Below are 19,774 nucleotides of genomic sequence, written 5' to 3'. Positions count from 1 at the left end.
TAGAGTAAGAATGCTGCACAGTTCCTCCATTTGCACTCCATTTTGTAAAATAAAGAACAAAACTTCTGTTATTGAAAGAAGAAGAGGAAGAGTTTGGATTTATACCCCACCTTTCTCACCTGTAAGGAGACTCAAGGTGGCTTAGAAGCTCTTTTCCTTTTCTCTCTCAACAACAGACAACTTCTGAGGTAGGTGGGGCTGAGAGAGTTCTGAAGAACTGTGACTAGCCCAAGGTCACCCAGCAGGAATGTAGGACTGTGGAAATACGTTCAGTTCACCAGATAAGCCCCTGCCACTCAGGAGGAGGAATGGGGAATCAAACCCGGTTTGATTAGAATCCACCTGCTCTTAATCACTAGACCCAGTTATATATACCCACTGACTGAACAGGACTACTGCTCTGAAATGTGATTATAGATTGCATAATCCCTCTTCCCAATTCCTAAATGATTAGGTTAAAGTTAGCAGGGTAATGGGTGCTGCCCCATGCAGCAAGATCTCTCTATTCCTCCCTCCCCTCTCCTCAGCAGCAAAATGAAGTGAACAGTTCAGCTTCCCACCTGTAGGCTGGTCACTGTAAAGTTGGCGATGAGGCGGATGACTTCCGGGTAATTTTCCACTTTCACCAGCTCCCCCAGCTGGTAATTGCTTTTAAGTCGGGCCAGAAGCCGACAGAACTCATGGTAGTTGTTTGGATCTGACAAGCTCTGAAGAAGCGAATAGAAGATATTGTAAGGCCACCAAGCCTGAATGGCTTTCTGCAGTGGAATCAGAAATCCTCCCAACTTGAGACTGCAGAAATTTCTGAGCATGGGTTTTATTTGAGATCTCCTGTAAGTTGCTTGGTAAATCTCTACATGAAAACACTACAGGAACATTTCCTGATGTACATCTGGGATACTGGCCGAAGCTCATCTAACCAGTTTGTAGTGTTTAATGCACAGAACTCCAAAAAAGGTGCACATAACTACATTTACCCCCTGTGGTTTCAGTGCTCTGACAGACTCCATCAAGTACTGCATAATTCTAATTCATGAGCAAATGAAAAGCTTGACAACTCAAACTCTAACTTGTTCTATAGCATCAGTATTGCCCCAACCATCATGGACCAAGCCATACATGTGATAGGGATACGTTAGATAAATCATAGCAATGACACTCAAAGTTACTCTGCACCGGGAATACAATTCTAGCATTTAGCAAGTTAGCATTTAGCAAGTATGAACAATGCCTGCTGATATTTCTGCGGGTTTGGGGGGTGGGGGTGGGGGGAGAGAACTTCCAATATCAACGTCATCTACCTTCCTAATGTATTGCAGGACACTTATATTACATGACATTTAACAAGTTATATGTTTGTATAAACTTATGGTTTATACAAAATGCATCAGGTAGCTTTTCTTGACACAGAATTCATGGAGACTTAGTGCAAGAGTTAACTGATTCAGCACAAAATTATCAGCCTTGCATGCTCTCGCTATCCACCCTTTTTTTTCTAGGGTGGTGTGACGGGTACTCCAAAATTTATAAGCTCAGTTTTTGGGGGCTCTTTTCCTGCTCTCCTCTACTTCTTGTATTTCGATGGAGGCGTTTCAGAGCACTTTGTTAGAAAGCACACAAGCCAATTTCCACTACAAATTTTGACACGACTCACTTGGGGGTTTTCCAGTATTCGCTTAACACCATCAACGAGATGAGACAGGAACTTTGCTCTTTCTGCATTGTTAAACAGGGATCTACGGACAGAAGCTATTTGCACTAGACATGATAAGACCTACAAAAAAAAAGGTGAAGAACCAGATGACACATGGTATGAAAAAGCCTGTGACAAAACTCAACATACAACATTCCCAGATATTTTGAAGCTATGGAAGACCTTTTCGGGGATAACTGTGGAGGGGATACAGACAGGATTTATTCATCATCAGACCTAAACTTTACCACTCTAAAGAACTTAAAATGCATTATGCACAACTCAGTTAACCATATTGTACTGCTTCATATATGACAGAACAGCAAACTGTGCATCCTTACCGTATGTAAGATTTGTTCCAGGTGGGAAAATAGTTTTTAAAATACTCTCTTTAGATGCATTTTGCAAAATATTACATCTCAACTTTTTTATAATTAGAAACCTGACACCTGCATTTTATGGACTTCAAGAAAGGAAAGTTTTGTATGGTTTCTCTGTTTTTTCACACATTAAGTTTGTTTGTTGGTTTGGTGCATCTATTCCTTCAATGGTCAGATACAGTTAAAAATGTCCCATCATTGCTACAGCAATATTGGATCCCCATCAATAGATTTTACTGCATTATGGTTGAAAAGCCACAAATATTTTAAAAACTCTAAACAGTTTCCTTCACATGCAGCTAAATATGGGGGAATCTGAAACAGGGTTTGAAATTCTACATATCTCAGGAACTGAAATCATCTAATACTTCAGATTATGTTGCATAATTATTAGGCAGCTTAATAAGAGAATAAAGGATAACTGAAGCAAAAAATTTAACGTCACTGTGAAAAGCATTTGTTCTAGCATTCTAAGATAGAAAATATTTCATAACATTTTCAGCCCATCCTCACACCCTGTTTTTTTTTACTAGACAAACTGGAAAAAAAAATCTTGTTTCTCTAATTTTTAAATGACTCCTCGCAGGTTTTCTCTTGATATTTATAAATCTGTGCAAAAGTTGAAGCAGTTATTTGCTGGGAAGGAGACTGCTGAGTTTTCCCAACTTTTTAATTGTTAACTCACAGTTGTGACCTCTGTATTTCATGGTTTGGATTAATATAATTACTTCTGGTTAACATAAAAAAATGCATATGGAAGTCCACACTGTATGGCAGAATACAAGTTGTGGGAAGAAAAGGGAAATACACAGCCGGCCAATTTTATGGTTTATGCATGCAAGTGAAATCCTGATACCAATATGGCGCCCAGTTACGCCACTTGTAAATCTCACAAAGCAGAATTTTGGGTGAATGCCTAATATTAGAAATGCCACACTTACCAATGGTGAAAACGTAGGAGGGATGGAATGGTAGAGGTCAAAAAATAGCTGTAGGGTTGAAGAATCTAAAAATGCTGAAAAAAGAAAAGTAATACATCATTATGAATTCCATCACATGACAAAGAATACTCAGGAAATATGATTCATGCCAACATTTGTCACAAATTCATGTCTGAAATTCTGCTCAGTATGGAAAAGTGTTAATGCAAGGAACAAGTTCTTCTCCAAACTGACTCCCTCATGCTGATAACCAATAAGCCAATGGGAAAATGCTCTGTTAAAATGCAATATTCAATTTTATTTGCTTACTCCACTTATAGCTGTCCTTTCTTGTTCAAAGTAGCTTGCAAAAATATTTCAAAAATTGATCAAATTGAATAAGCTATCCAATAAATAATGCCATAGGACTAGGATCACAGAATTGGAAAACAATGCCAACAGACAAAAATAAAGCCCTGCCTAAGGTATGACATACCAAAATGAAGAAAGTGGGTTCAAAACCCACTGAAATAGAAATGCAAATCCTACCACCAGTGGGCAGCTTGGTGGCCTTTATTGTATGTTGCAGCAGCATACAAGCAGCTGTAATCAATCCCATATAAACCAAGCATTAATTAGACAACATAAGTCCAAAAACTTTCAACAGAATCATGCCCTTAAAATACTGGCTTGTATCAACCAAGCTTGCAGATTAAGACTTTCCTGCCTTCTGCTCCAACTCAATCAGTCCTGCAAAACACTGCTCCTGAGGTCTGGAAACACTCAAGAACAAGACATAGGAATAAAGTGAGTAGGTCTGCAATGGGGTGGTGGGGGGTGAATGGAGAAAAATAATTCCCCCTCCTTTGCCAACTGGATAATGCAAGTTATTAATTTTCAGCCCCTCCCCCCTCACAAAACATTAATTGCATGGAATGTAGCTGATACCTAGATCAAATGTTCCTATTTCTCATTACTGTTTCTTTAAAAAGAATCAACACATTTTCTTAAGATTTGGGAGCTCTTGAATATGGGCAAAATTTCTTTTCAAAATTATTGACAGACTATCCTACCCACCCAACTTCCTAAATAGGTGATTCCTTTCTTTGAACGCACTGAAAAATCGACTCAACAAATCCACAAAAGACCTTCAAAATGTAGCTGTATTTCAGTGCATAAAATAAGCAAATCTTCACTCTTTTAAGTACTTTAACAATTTAAATTCTATAAGACATTATGACATAAAACGTGTCCATTGAATCAATTATGCCCACCTATGAAATACTACTTACTATTGTTAATTGTTCTGTGTTTATTGTTAAGGTGTTCTATTGATAATTTCTTCAATGTCTGAACGTCTTCCATGGTATTTCCTTCCAAAGTTACATGCCTTCTAAAAAACCCACCTAAACATTAGGAAGAATTTCCTGACAGTAAGGGCTATGTGACAGCAGAATACGCTGTCTGGGAGAGTGGTGGGGACTCCTTGTTGGAGTTTTTTAAACAGAGGCTGGATGGCCATCTGTCAGGAGTGCTTTAATTGTGTGTTCCGGCATGGCAGAAGGTTAGACTGGATGGCCCTTGTGGTCTCTTCCAACTCTATGACTGTAATTATCCTTCACTAAGGAAATCCTCTTTCCCATACCTGTTATCCATATTAAGCTCACTATGATACAATAATGGCCCTTAAGGAAAACAGAATATTGGAAAATAATGTAATCTATCAATTCAATTGGAACAAGTAAAACAAAGCAAAACCAGTCATTACATTTCTGGCTATTTGCAATTCCCTATTTAAGCAGGGAGGGAGGGAGGGAGGGAGGATGTCATTGGAAGGCACAGATGTTTCAGAATTTACACATATTTAAAGCTAGTGGCTGCTGAAGAATAAAAGAAACATACCGAGGCAAACCAGAAGAAAATTACCTCTAGACTACAGAAAGATGACATACAAGCAGTTGTGTCAGTCAACAATTGTACTTGGTTTCTGGTTAAGGTCTTATCCCACCCTACCCTAGGCTGCCATTTAAGATCAGTAAAACACTTGTCTCTTGCCTAGACTGAGCAGTAGCCTAAACATCCTAACCTTGTAACATATTTTATTGCCTATTTGATGTATTTATACTCTGTTTGTCAGCCAGATGGACTCCCAAAGTGGTTTATAATTCAAATCTGTTACACTTTTTAAACTGAAACCAATTTACGAGATGTGCCATTTTTTCTTTGTTGTTGTTTTACATAATAAAATAAGCTTCACCAAATGTTGCACCATCTGCTTAGGAGCGGACGGAACACTGAGAAGCTGGGACTATCAGTTGGCAGAGATGATTGTTCCAGATGCCAGCCACTACACTCACTTCCCTCTTCCAGATGCTGGGCCCTAAGCTGTTCCTGCAAGTTTTCCCGTCTCAAAGTCCAGCCCAATGGAAGTCCCCCGAGCAGCACAGGTGACCCTTCTCAGGAGACCCAACAGCTGCCACACTATATTACTACTTAGAATTTATTGTATTTATCTGAAAGAAAGATAACTGTGACGGTAAAGTGACCCCCCAAAAGAAGTATTTTATTTTATTATATTATATACTTGTAATTTGTAAGCATGTTTAAGGCAACCTGGTCTTCCTTTCATGTAAACAGGTATAAAAACACTCCTGAATATTCACCTGCTTCATGAATAATGTCTCAGTAACTGTTACAACCACCTTGTAAGACAAATGCACATTATCTCCATACTGCACAGATATGAGAATAACAGCTTGCCTAAGACCATCTCATGAATTGTGGGTGAAGAAGTATCTCAGCTTCTCAGCTCACTTCTCCTACTCTTAGCCACAGGTTGCAGAATGGGAATATGGCATAACAGAGCACCCACGGTTTGTATGAGGCTTACATAAAAGAGAAACCTGTAACTAAGGCAACAAATCAGTTGGAATCCCAACCACCTGATGTCACTTACTTGGAATCATAAAAGAGACCATAAGGGCCATCCAGTCCAACCCCCTGCCATACAGGAATATACAATCAAAGCTCCCCTGACAGATGGCCACCCAGCCTCTGTTTAAAAACCTCCCAAGAAGGAGATTCCACCACTCTCCGAGGCAGTATATTCCACTGTTGAACAGCCTTTACCATCAGGAAGTGCTTCCCAATGTTTAGGTGGAATCTTTTATCTCATAGTTTGACTTCATTACTTCATCTCCTAGTCAATGAAGCAGCAGAAAATAAGCTTGCTCCATCTTCAACATGACATCCCTTCAAATATTTAAACATGGCTATTGTGTCACCCCTTAACCTTCTCTTAACCAAGACTAAATATACCCAGCTCCCTAAGTCTCTGCTAACAGGGCACAGATTCCAGACCTTTTGCCATTTTGGTCACCCTCCCCTGGACACATCAGAGGCGTAGCTAGGGAAAATGGAGCCCGGTGCAGAATCTGAGTTTTTCACAGTATTTCGGGTGAGATCTGACCAATGCAGTACAGAGTATCACTATTACTTCCCTTGAATGGGGTATGCAAACTGCAGCTCTCCAGATGTTCATGGACTACAAATCCCATCAGCCCCTACCAGCATGGCGCTGATGGAAATTGTAGTCCATGAACATCTGGAAAGCCGCAGGTTGCAGACCTTGATCTAGATGCTACACTCCTTTTGCTGCAGCCCAGAATTTCACTAAGTCCAAAAGCTACACAAAACCAGTAACCTTACCTGATCGCCAGCTGGTTGGGATCTGCACTGTGCAGAGGTCATCCGAGGATTCATCTGTTGAAGTACCAATGAAATCAAAGTTCAGGCAATTGTGTGTGAGCTTCAGGAGCTGCATGAGGAGGCCATGCTGGCTTTCATCATTCAAGTTCAGGTTCTTCCCTGAAGCCTACCAAAAGAAAAAGAACAGGCACAAAGGTAACAGGTCTGGAAGACATCAGCACAACCTAACAGGAACGGACTCCGTACTGACATGACTCTACCTCAAGGTTCTCCTACCACAAGCATCGTAACACAATGAATCTGATCTCTGAGTATAAACAGCTACACAATAAAGTATTGCGTACCACACTCCCCTCCGCCCCAATGAGGCACTTTGGCTGGCTTGTTTGCCACCAATCCCAACTTTTTATTATTGTCCAAACTAATTACACAAAACCTTACGCAAGATAAGGAAAGTCTTTAAGCCTTATTGGCTCTCTCATAAACTAGCTCCACACAGTTGCTGTTTCTGTCATTCTCTTTCAGAACAAGAGCACCCTTTGGGTACTGGTCTTAACCTCCGAAGCACGTTATTAACTCGGACTCATATTTAAAAGCCTGCCTCTCCCAGCAGCTGCTTTGGCCTCCATTTGATCTTTAGCATTTTTCTGATGATGGAACCCATCCTCTGGAATAGCCTACCAGAGGTGGTAGATTCAGTACTTTCTCTAGTTAGTTGTGAGAAACAAACTAAAACACTCTGTACAAGGCTGTTTTATTTAAGCAGTGCTTTTTTTTTTTTTTTTTTGGGAAGGGAGTTTGCTGAGTTTTAGTTGCTTTGGCCTCCACTGAAAAGTTGGGAAAAACTGTACAAGACTCTTCAGACCACTGGAAAAAAGGGGCATAATGATTAAAATTTCAACACACTGTCTGTTGTTTCAGGCTGCAGGTAAGAACATAAGAAGAGTCCTACTAGATCAGACCAGTGGTCCATCTAGACCAGCATCCTGTTTTATACAGTGTACAACTAGTTGCTCTGGAGGGCCAACAGACAGGGCACAGGGACTTGTGTTATCCTTACCACTCGCATTCAGAGGTTTACCATCTCTGGATGTGGAGGTTTCTCCTTAGTCTATTTTTAGATCTATTTCTGTGACTTCTGATGCTATTTTAATATTTGTATTACTGCACTCTATGCATATATTGGAAGCCTTTTCAAGTACAGCTACAAGTAGTATATCAACGTTCAATAAATACACACATATATGGAGGAGGGGAGTTGCTTACCCCCGTCTGGGTAATTGTCTTATCTCACATATGCATTTCTTTGACATATGAGGCTTCAGATACACAATATGAGGATGTTAAATCCAGTGACTTCTCCTTAGTTCATTGAAGCTTAGTCCAGAGAAGACTGAAGTGCTGTTGGTCAAAGACAAAGTCACTCAAATATTAATGAGTCAGTCTGTCCTGAAGGGAGTTACACTCCTTTTAAAGGAACAGGGTCCCAGCTCATGATGGCTGCCAGCTCCTAGCCTAAGGTTATACGCTCAAGCCTCCTACACGACACGTGCCTTTTATCAGTTCTAGCTGATAAAACGGCTACATCCATTCCTTAAAAATCATCATCCAGGCACAGTGATCAAAGTTCTGATCACGTCCAGGTTGGGTTATTATCATGAACTTTACTTGGGGCTGCCTCTGAAGACTGTCTGAAAACTTCAAACGGGCCAAAATGTAGCAGACTGGCTTCTTGTCAGGGCCTTGATTCAGATCACTCCAGGCCCCATTCAAGATGCTGTTTTTCGTCTTTAAAGCCTTAAAAAATTTGGGCTGAGGTACATGTAGGACCTCCTCCTCCTCTTATAATGTCCAGCCCTCCAGAACTACTCAGTGTACTCCTGCATTCAGAGGTGAGATAGGTGACAACCACAGACAGGGTGGTTGCCCTTTTCAGTGATGGCGCCTTGTTGCTGAATGCCCTTGCAGCTCTCCTGGCAGGGGCTTAACTGTCTTTCAGGTGCTAGGCTAAAAGATCTCTCTTTACTCAGGTTATCAACTGAAGGATTCTGTCTTTTTAAGTGTCTTTTTTAGCAGTTGTTTTTATAGCCTGCTTCTAGCCTGGGGGCTGTTTTGTGGAGTGCTGAATATTGGTTAATATCGGTTTTATGCTCTTAGCAGGCTCTTGGTTTGTTTTGATTTTTATGTTTTGTTTTTATTATTGTATTGTGCTTTTTTTACTTTGTGGACCACCTCAAGCAGGTTTCTAGAGCAGTAGCATAAACATTTTCTAAATAAGTTGCGTGATAAAATTAAGCACAAGGTTTCCGGAAGCTAACTATGTCACAGCTACCCCCATATTCGCCTTACCTGTTTTAGTAAATTGCATGAGAGTGTGAAAATATCGAACAAAGAAGAATCTCGGAATGAAGAGGCTATTTTCCTGTGCTTGGTCAAGGGGTGTGTAGTGTCTGCCTAGAAAGAGAGAACAGGGGGTTATGGTCGTAAGTTAAGTACCTGTAAAGAGACTGAGCACAAGGTGTTATAGGAATCCTGCCAATAGAGCTCATAAAGAAAGAGCAGACCAGTCCACATATTGCTTTTTGCTACTGAATTAAGCTGCGCGGTTGCAAGCCCACTGCATTACTCTACGGAAGAGGTCTCTATTCTGCTGTTATATTAAAGTAATAAGATTATACTAAGTGCCTAAAGCACAGGTGTCAAACTCGCAGCCCTCCAGATGTTATGGACTACAGTTCCCATCATCCCCTGCATGATGCTGGCAGGGAATAATGGGAACTGTAGTCCATAACATCTGGACGGCTGCGAGTTTGACACCTATGGCTTAGAGGACTAAAAGGTGCAGGAAGTGTTACAGTTTTAACAACGGTTCAGCCACATTCCAGCTCTTGGGACAACAGGGTGGCTGATCTACCCTGGACTTATCAACTAAGACTCATTTCTACTGCATGGGATGTGGACTCTGGTGGTTGAAAGTCTTGGACTAGGCCTGAAGATCCTTGCTTTCATATCCAATTATCAAGAAATTCATAGTGTGAATCCAGGCCAGTTATTTTGTTTCAGTCTCTTAGGATCATTATAAAAGGACACCAATGTTTGAAGCCCTGAGGTCATGAGGGAAAAGATGGGATAAAAAAGTTAACTGCCTAGGTAATGACCACTCCCCCTTGTTTCCCGGCCAAATACAATGGGTCAGTGGTCTTTACATTAAAAGATTTTTATTATTTTAAGGTATTTTACTTGAAGAAAATGAAAGTATAAATAATAAATAACAATGCAGGCAACATATAGAACAATATTCTTTTGAACAGAATAATAAAGAGATTTGAATATGAAGTGACAGTAAAACAAAAGATTGTTTGGCACTGTAAGAATGGCAGACACTTAAGAAATTGAAGACAGGTAAGTATCATGCGGAATTAAGTACACACGTTAAGTAGAAAGCGCCTTTAAGAAGATATTAACCCGATCGCAGCAGAGACAGTTGAAAATAGATTGGTGAATAAGGTAGAAACCATGCCTCACACTAATTACATGGGACATAACTGCAGCTTTGTACTTATGATCCCAGAGAATACTGCAATCATTCATTCTTTTACTGTCAAGTCACAACTGATTTATGGCAACCCCATAGGGTTTTCAAGGCAAGAGTGTTCAGAGGTGGTCTCCACCTGCATCACGACCCTAGCATTCCTTGAAGGTCTCCCTTCCAAATACCAGTCAGGGCTGACCCTGCTTAGTTTCTGAGATTTGACAAAATTGGGCTAACAAGCTGAAACTTAACACTGTGATCCCGCCTTTGGCCACTGATTCACAATTTAATTATTAGCAAGCTACTTTGTTGTCTCTTCAAATGAAGTCCCACAGGCACTACCCAAGAAAGCTAGGACTATTGAAGAAAGGCATGTTTCAGCCTAATCAAAAGCACATCAGTAGGCAATGGAAGCATCTTAGCTCCACAAGACAAGAGATACAGAGGAAGAGGAGGGTGGTGGAGAATCCTTCTTTGGAGGTTTTTAAACACAGGCTGGATGGTCATCTGTTTGGGAGTGCTTTGATCGTGTGTTCCTGCAGGGCCCTTGTGGTCTCTTCCAACTCTATGATTCCAAGAATTATCTCTTCTTTTATTGGGGTATTCGCTAACTTTCCAGTTTCACAAAATTCTTTATGATCACTAGGCACATAATGGCCCACAATGAAAATCAGCGCACCTCCCCAAAACTGCAGCCCCAGGAAACTGAGGGCTCTTCACAGTTTTATGCATCTTACCTCCTCACTAAAGAGGTCACGCTTAATTGTGTAAATATTTTAGATCACCATCACTCCAGTTCCTTTCCTCTAAAAGCACTATGTTTCTGAATACTATTTCTGGAATAGGAGAGGTACAAAAAGTGCAAGAATTGGAAAAGACTAAAATTCCAGAAGGAGGGCCAGTTTCTTACCGCCAAAGCGCATGACTGCACAGACAAAATCAGTGCACAGACACACAGCAGCACACAGCAATATGAATGAGAAAAGTTGACACTTACTTCACTGAAGAAGGCTGTAGCACTTACTTGATTAATTTCATTTGTTAGCTGGGACAGGATTGTCACTCCTATGATGCAGTGCTCTACACTGTCCTAGAGAAGAGAAGGGCAAAGTCAGACTGTATTACAAAGGACAGTGTACATAGCCATAGAAAAGACAAATGTTCTCAGAGGATAAAGCAAACTGCTTTGGCATGTTGACACATTGTAAAGTGATGATTTTTGCTGTATACAATATTAAGTGATCACTTTTATGGTTTTCATTTAGTGTGGCAAGGCATCTTGAGACTCGATGTAGTAGGATAAAAGATTTTAAATACAAACATTGAACAAACAGAAGATGACTGGCTAGGTATGCTCCCTAGAAACCGAAACAAGGTTACTTACATGGATGCATGAAGATGTGAACCCAATTCTTTCATTCTTTTAGACTGAAAAAAGGAGCCTAGCCCTGGAGACTTAGAGCCATCAGTTCGATACCCTGGCAGGCTAAAGGCTGACCCACAGCTCTGGTTCACTTTGCCATTAAGTGGTATGAATAACATGTTGGCATGGGTTTTCCTGAGATCAACGTTTCTGGTGCAGCAAGTTGAAAACACCTTGAGATAAGCCTCCACTTTCTGTTTGCCCATTTATCTGGTAGATGCAGCCAAAGTATGCCCAGTCCATGTAACCCAAGATCTACATCAGCACAGGTTTTCCTGTGCCATACGCCTCCTTGTTCATTGTAGTCAGTGCTAAAAAGCTGGATCAAAAATAACATTCCCAACGATCCTCTGAAGATGCCAGTCAAAGATGAAGGCAAAACGTCAGGAGAAAATGCTGCGGGAACATGGCCATACAGCCCAGAAACCCCGTAACACCCCAACATTCCCAATTGTAAGACACACCTCTCCACTGCAGATGTGAATGTGTTTAAAAGTCACTGCTTCTGCCCAAAGATTTTTGGCAATTGTAGTTCTATAAGGTAGCTCACAGCTCCTTCACAAATTAAAGATTCTCATATTCCCTAGGGAAAGCCATAGCAGTAAAAATCAGCTAAGTTTGTACAATAATCATCACCCTGATGGTAATTACAAACATTCTTGAAGACTTAGTATCTGTACACTCTCCTTCTCAGAGCACTTAAAATGATCAGAGGTGGAGGGAAACCTTAAAGGTGAAAAAAGTGGCAGCCAACAGATAAGAAAGATAATATTACTAAGGGCATCACAAAAAAATCTTCTTGATGCAAACATTATGTAAGCCAAACAGAAAAGGGAAAGAGAAGACACCACCAACCTGTAAAAACCTTGTGACATCAGTGATGACATTTCTGAAGACATATTCATCCTTCTGACAGTCAAACCAGCCCAACTTTGTGATTCTAGCATAGAGCTGGATTAGTGCTTGCGTAACAAAACTGGCCAGCTTGGGCCTGGTGGCAAGGTAGTTGAGTACGTAGTTTCCTGAAGAACACAGTAGACACAACCAGATGAGGTTACAGTGGAAGCTACAAACAAGGAAAGATGGTCTTTGAAAAGTAAAAGCAGCAGCAGACCATGAAGCCATCCTTAAATGACAGACCCCATGCTGCAACCGAGTAAGTTCAGGTACACAGTAAGCTGGCTTTAGTGGGATGTCTCCTTTCCTTATTTTCAAGTGTATTCTACAGTTCCCCACCTATAGCTACCCAACAACATTTATTTCTGACTGATACATATCATTAACCTGGTAATTTGAAAAGCATACAGGGGGGAGGGGGTGGAATTTTTATGCAGGCATAGATATTATTTGTGTGGAAGATTTGATTCAGTGTACTATTTGAAATGCCTCCAGAAAGAAATTCATAAGGGGAAATTGGGTGACATTGGAAAATCTGAACCCTCCTATTTTTTCTCATTAACCAGGAAGGTTCATAGAACATCTAAATTAAGTTCAGAGCTAGGGATTTTCGAGCTAGATGAACTCAATGCACCCCGTCAAAATTCTATAAGCAACTTTTACAGAGCATTCTTTTATCACTATAGATCCGTGGTGGTGAACCTTTGGCACTCCAGATGTTATGGACTACAAGTCCCATCAGCCCCTGCCAGCATGGCCAATTGACCATGCTGGCAGGGGCTGATGGGACTTGTAGTCCATAACATCTGGAGTGCCAAAGGTTCACCACCACTGCTATAGATCCTCATATGAAATATTTCAATCCTGAATAGAAGACGGAAAACTCCAAAGAACCATACTTTGCGTCAACTAGCACTTAAACACCTTCTCAACAAATTATGGGAAAGTTTTGCTACAGGTAGCATTTGTCTAAAGGAGCAAGTCGTTCACCTATGTGCATCTCAGGCAACTAATCTGGATCCTGGGCCTGAACCACCAGGACTCGTGTCCTACTTACGTATATCTATCCGCTGTTCCAGGGGCAAAGGGTTGTTTGTGCGCGAGACCAGTTTCGTAAGGCATGTAGCTGCCAATAATTGGGAGTAAGAAGACTGCAAAACAAGACAAACACAAAAGGCAAAGGGTTAAGTTGCAGACAAAAAGTAGAAAATGTGAAACTTCCCAAGTGACTATTACGTTCATTATTGTATTCACAACTCTGTGAAATCATTAGGTGTGATTTCTTTAAATATTTCTACAAACATTAAATATAGCCAGAGCAGGAAACCAACCAGAAAAACAGATGGACCACTGGATGACCAAGAAATAAAGGGATTGCTAAAGGAAGATAGCAGATAAGCTCAATGAATTTTTTCCTTCTGTGTTCACTGTGAAAAGTGTGGGGAATGTACCCACATCACAGCCGCTATTTTCAGAAAAGTGGTCTGAGGAATTGAGTCAGATTGGGATAAGAGGTGAAGTTCTGGATCTGTTGGGGAAATTAAAAACCAACAAGTCTCTAGGTTCTGACAGTACATACCCAAGAGTTCTTAGGGAACCCAAACGTCAGCTTCTTAACATACTAACTCACATATGTAATTTATCATTAAATTCAGCAGGTATTCCGGAAGGCTGACGAGAAGCAAATGTTACACTAAATAACAACAACAACAACAACAACAACAACAACAACAACAACAACAACAACAACAGTAATAATAGTAATAATAGTAATAATAGTAATAGTAATAGTAATAGTAATAGTAATAGTAATAATAATAATAATAATAATAATAATAATAATAATAATAATAATAATAATAATAATAATAATAATAATAAAAGAGGTCCAGGGGAAAACCAGGAAATTGCAGGCCAGTTAGCCTAAAGTCTGTCCCAGACTAGTAAAAACTATAATCAAAGAGAGAATTTCTAGGAACATAGAAGAAAATCAGCAGGGAAGTTCTATCTTATCAACCTTTTGGAATTCTTTTGAGAAAATGAGCATGCATGTAGACAACAGTGACCAGTAGTCATTATATATTTGGACTTTCAAAAGGCTTTTGTCAAGGTATCGCACCAAAGTCTCCTAAGTAAACTTAACAGTCATGAGATAAGATGACAAGTTCTCTTACAGATTTAAAATTGGTAAAATGACAGGAAGCAAATGGATAATAGGAATAAATTGTTAAGCAAGCCTTTATTGGCATAGAGTAATAGGAATAAATTGATAATTGGATGGAAGTCAACAGTACAGTCTTACAAGAACAGGTACTGGGGATGGAACTATTTAACTTGTTCATAAATGATCTGGAATAAGGGTGAATAGTGTAGTGGTCAAGTTTGCAGATGACAAAATTATTCAGGATGGTGAAAATCAAGAATGACTGCAAAAAACTCCAGCAGAATCACCACAAATTGGGCAAGTGGGCAACAATGTGCCAGATGAAATTCAATGCACATTTGAAACAAAAAACCCAAACTTTAAGTTTAAGCTAATGGAGTCTAAACTCGCTGAGACTGAGAAGGGAAAACATTTTGGGACCACAGCAGATAACTCAACGAAAGTTTCAGCTCAGTCTGCTGTGGCTGTGCCAGCCAAGCAGAGGTCCACCTGGATTAGTTTCGACTGGCTGGGCTGGATTTACTACTTGGCGGGGTCAGGCTTTTTGGGTAGAGGGAGGTTGGCAGAGTCATGGGGGCACCGATTCTGGGGCTGGGGATCCCTGTGTTGATGGGACGGGGTAGATATTGTGGTAGGCGGCGGCCATATGATAGAAGGCGCATGAGATATGGCTATGCTCGTTCGCCTTCTGACCTCCGACCTATCCCGAGAAACGATGGTGGCGGGGATCAGGGACACCCTCCTTCGTCTTTGGTGTTGATTAATGCCAGGTCCATCAACAATAAGACCATAGTACTCCAAGACTTTCTTGGAGCCCAGCAGGTGGACCTGGCATGTGTCACCGAAACCTGGGTGCACGAAGGTGAGACTGTCAGCCTTTAGCTTAAGTCAGCCAACTGCTTCATCGCACTCCACCTCAATCACTTCTAACTCAGGGTCGGGGGGGTGGCGTACTCTGTTCATCCGTAGTCTATTCCCCTTCAGGGCAGTCCCCATCCCAGAGATCACCGGCATGGAATGTGTCGCAAGGCCTGGAGTGGCTGGCCTTGGAGAGGTTGGTCGTTCTTCGGTGGCGCGCTACCGGTCGTTTTAGCGCATTCAGGAAACAGCTCTGCCACGGTTGCTGGAGGCGGTGTCGGATTGGGCAGCTGCGGTTCCTCAGACTTATTGTCTTGGGCGACTTCAATTTCCACCACGCCGATGTCACCCTCATGTACGGCGGCCGTCGACTCCAGTGTCATCCATGGCTTAATGCCAGGCCTCTCTTTAGTGGAATTCTTCTGGTCCCACTTACACGAGGCCGGGCACATGCTGGATTTTGGTCTTCGGTCGGGATAAACTTCTGGTCGTATCCTCTATTGATACAGTGCCATGGTCCGAATTCATTATGCGCTTTGAAGGTCCGATGGACTTGCCGCACCACCCTCTGTTCCAGGGCTTAATCGGTTGATTTACGCCGCCCGCTGAGACTCATGGATCCACTTGGTTTCCTGAATGCTCTGCGTGGACCTCCTGAACCTGCTGGGTACACACCTCGGCTTATGAGCAGGTGGAGGACTGGAATTCCTGGCTCTCTGATGCCATCGGGTTGTTGCTCCCCGGCGTCCTCTTCGCTTCCTGTTCTTGACGCTGGCTTCCATGGTATTAACGGAGGGAGCGTTGCGCCAGAATGAAACGGGCTTAGGACGCTTCTAGAGCCGGAAGTGTGGAGTGTAAATTCGTGACGAAGGCGCTTTAACATCTTTATAGGACGCCATGTATGAAAGTTTATGAGGATGGCGACGAAGGAGGCGAAGAGGGCCTTCTCCTCCTCCTCTCTCGCAGATCCGGCTAGCTCCCGCCCAGCACAATTGTTTCGTGATAATTCGGGTCATTGACCTCCTTATCAGAGAGTTCGCCTTTCAAATCCTCAACTTGAGTATTAGCTTGTGAGGCATTTATGAGCTTTTTATGCGATTGACAAGGTCAGCTGCCAGCCCGCCTATGACCTTCCACTCCACGCTATGGCTAACCAAATTAAGCAGTGAACTGGAGACTCCTGCCGGCTTTCAGGTATCCCCTTTTGTTTGGCCTTTGGAAGCTTTCTCTGTTCTCTGAAGCCGCTTTGTCGCACAGAACCTTTAGCTGCTGTCAGACCTTACTACCTATCCTTTCTGATCCGCAGCTCCTCGCCCTGGCTTCTAGAAAACCTGCCGGGCGGAGTGCCAATACGACTCCTTAATCTGGTTGAGTATAGAATCAATGGCTCCCTTGAGCAAGGAGTCTTCCCGGATGGGTTGAAGGAGGCAGTGGTCCACCCACTTCTGTAAAGATATTCATCATTAGATCCAGTAGATTCTAGCCACCAACCGCCTGCCTTCTCGGTCTTTCGCTTTCTGGGGAAGGTAATTTGGAGAGAGTGGTGTTGAGCAGCTCTCAAGGTTTCCTGGGATGATCGATCGGCTTTCGGACCCTTCCAGTCCGGGCTTCCGCGGTGCTGGGCATGGGACTAGAGACTGTTCTCGCCGTCACTACAGACAATAACTCCGTATTCAGCTTGACTGGTTAAGTGATCGGCGCTGCTGGTATTGCTAGACCTTACCGCAGCGCTTGATGTGAGTGCGTAACCATGACCTTTTGACCCAATCCGCCTGGCCGCCTCCGGAGTACGGGGCACCGTCCTTCCAGTGGATTGTCTCAAGCTTTCTCCGGAAGGTCAGAATCAGCAAGTGAGGGTGCGGGGATCAGGCCTCCCGGAAGCGTCTTCTTCCGCTTCAGTGCGGTGTACACCATTGTGGGGCATTATTATCCCCGGCTGTTATTTAACATCTACATGCACTTCTTGCTCAGCTGGTATGCGGAGTTTTGGGCTGATCTGTCATCAAATATGCAGCAGATGACACTCAGCTCATTCTGTTGATGGAGAGGGAGCAGTCCGCCGCCTCTGCGGCTCTACTACAGCATTGTATGGAGGCGGTTGCTGGTTGAGTTGCGACAGAGCGAGGTTAAAAACTGAATCCATCGAAGACGGAGATCCTCTGGCTTGGCCTTGCCAAGGGGAGGTGGGGACTTTCCAGCCGCCGGTGTGGGAGGGCCATATTGGCGCCGATCCCCTCCGTCGCTTAACCTGGGGTCCACCTGGATTCGTCTCTCTCAATGGAGACCCAGGTGGCCCATATAACCCGAGTTGCCTTTTTCCATCTTCGCCAGGCCCGGCGGCTGGCCCCCTTCCTCTCCCAAGCGGATCTAGCCACAGTGATCCATGCAACAGTCATCTCCAGATTAGACTATTGTAACTCGCTCTACGCGGGCCTTCCCTTGAGTTTGATCCGGAGACTAAAACTGGTGCAGCATGCGGCGGCGCGTTTGCTCACAGGCAGCGCCACCTGGGAACACATCCAGCCTGTGCTGCGTCAGCTGCATTGGCTCCCAGTAGAGTTCCGGATCATCTTCAAGGTGTTGGTGTTGACCTTTAAGGCCTTACGCGGCCTGGGACCATCGTATCTTCGAGACCGCATCACCCCATATGTCCCTGTACGGCCTCTTCAATCAGTTGAGGCCAACCTACTTGTGGTCCCTGGCCCCTCGGTGATGCGGCTGGCCTCCACATGGGCCAGGGCCTTCACGGCTCTGGCCCCGGCCTGGTGGAACGCTCTTCCTCCAACTGTCCGGGCCCTGCGGGACCTTGGTGAGTTCCGCAGGGCCTGTAAGACGGAGCTGTTCCGCCGGGCCTTTGGAGGAACCGGCTGCTGATGGTGCCTCCCCCTTTCATGGCCCTCTGCCTCATGGCCCTCTACATCTGGGACCTGCCATTCCTCCCTCTTGGGGAGAGGATTTCAAATACGGAGCAGCTGGATGCCATTTATATTTATTATTGTATTTTTATTGTATTATATTGTATTGTATTTATAAGATTTAGCTTTTACTGTTTTATCGCAGCTTTTAAAGATTTTGCCATTTTATTATGTTTATTGTTGTACACCGCCCGGAGCCCCTCGGGGATAGGGCGGTATAAAAATCTAATAAATAAATAAAAAATAAATAAATAAAAAGGCAAATTATGCTGGGGATTATTAGGAAAGGGACTGAAAATAAAACAGCCAATATTATAATGTCCCTGTGTAGATCTATGGTAAAGCCTCATTTGGAATACAGTACGCAGTTCTGGTCACCATATCTCAAAAGTGATACTGCTTAGCTGGAAAAAGTAAAGAAGATGGCAACTAAGATGATTTAGAGTGTTAGAGCACTTAGATTTAGGACAGATATAAGGAAAAACTTTTTTACACATTGAGTAATTAAAATGTGGAATTTGCTGCCAGAGGATGTAGTGATGGCCACAGGTATAGACACCTTTACAAGGGGATTAGACAGATTCATGGAGGATAGTGGCTACTAACCATGGTGACTAAAAGGCACCTCCATGTTCAGAGGCAATAAACCGGGGAATCCCAGCACCAGAAGCAACATCAGGGGAAGACTTTGGCCTCTATGCCCTGTTCTTGGACCTCCAGAGGAACTGGCAGACCACTGGTCTGAACCAGCATGGTTCTTCTTATATTCTGATCTAAATAATATTCACATCCAACAAAACAGATACCTGATTCAAGAACAAAGTATCAGTTCTGAAATGCTTAAGGCTACGCACAGAAAGTGATATTCAAGGTATCTGTATTTCCTAATAGGCACCAATATATGCAGCATTAAACAGGGGTGTACAGAAGAAGGAAGACAGTTTTTGGCTATTTTGTTTGAGGCTGGAGTTTGGCTGTCTTACTGGAATTTTCTGTCTTGAAACATGCAAACACACAAGCTTTCAGGCACCAGCAGAATGAGGATTGTCACACTGCTGCTTCAGGTATATACATGTTGAATGATTGCAGTTAATCTTTGTCTGGAGGTAGACAGAAATATACAGGTTACTGATGCTGATGTTTTTGCAGGACCCCATGTATCAACCTTGTGACAATCTGAATAGCTTCTTTTTACCACGCAACATGCAGTTTCACATCCTGAAGCTCATTTTCTTCTTATTTTAATTATGTTTTCCCTTGCGTTTAGGTGTACTGGAAGTGATT

At 42.6% G+C, this 19,774-nt stretch overlaps 1 protein-coding gene across 1 annotated transcript in view; it reads right to left on the bottom strand.

Annotated features, from left to right (window-relative positions):
- Positions 1 to 19,774, bottom strand: part of XPO7 (exportin 7) — a 63,606-nt gene that overhangs the window by 23,573 nt on the left and 20,259 nt on the right. Inside the window, exons 3-10 of the mRNA XM_048512508.1 lie at positions 13,611 to 13,704; positions 12,512 to 12,678; positions 11,258 to 11,323; positions 9,051 to 9,155; positions 6,702 to 6,867; positions 3,015 to 3,088; positions 1,655 to 1,774; positions 561 to 707 (exon numbers count right to left, since the gene is read on the bottom strand). Of these exons, the coding sequence (XP_048368465.1) occupies positions 561 to 707; positions 1,655 to 1,774; positions 3,015 to 3,088; positions 6,702 to 6,867; positions 9,051 to 9,155; positions 11,258 to 11,323; positions 12,512 to 12,678; positions 13,611 to 13,704 (939 nt within the window). The remainder of the gene's footprint in view (positions 1 to 560; positions 708 to 1,654; positions 1,775 to 3,014; positions 3,089 to 6,701; positions 6,868 to 9,050; positions 9,156 to 11,257; positions 11,324 to 12,511; positions 12,679 to 13,610; positions 13,705 to 19,774) is intronic.

The sequence above is a fragment of the Sphaerodactylus townsendi genome, linkage group LG12, assembly GCF_021028975.2.
Source record: "Sphaerodactylus townsendi isolate TG3544 linkage group LG12, MPM_Stown_v2.3, whole genome shotgun sequence".
NCBI classification, from domain to species: domain Eukaryota; kingdom Metazoa; phylum Chordata; class Lepidosauria; order Squamata; family Sphaerodactylidae; genus Sphaerodactylus; species Sphaerodactylus townsendi.
This window is presented reverse-complemented; position numbering and strand designations above follow the sequence as displayed.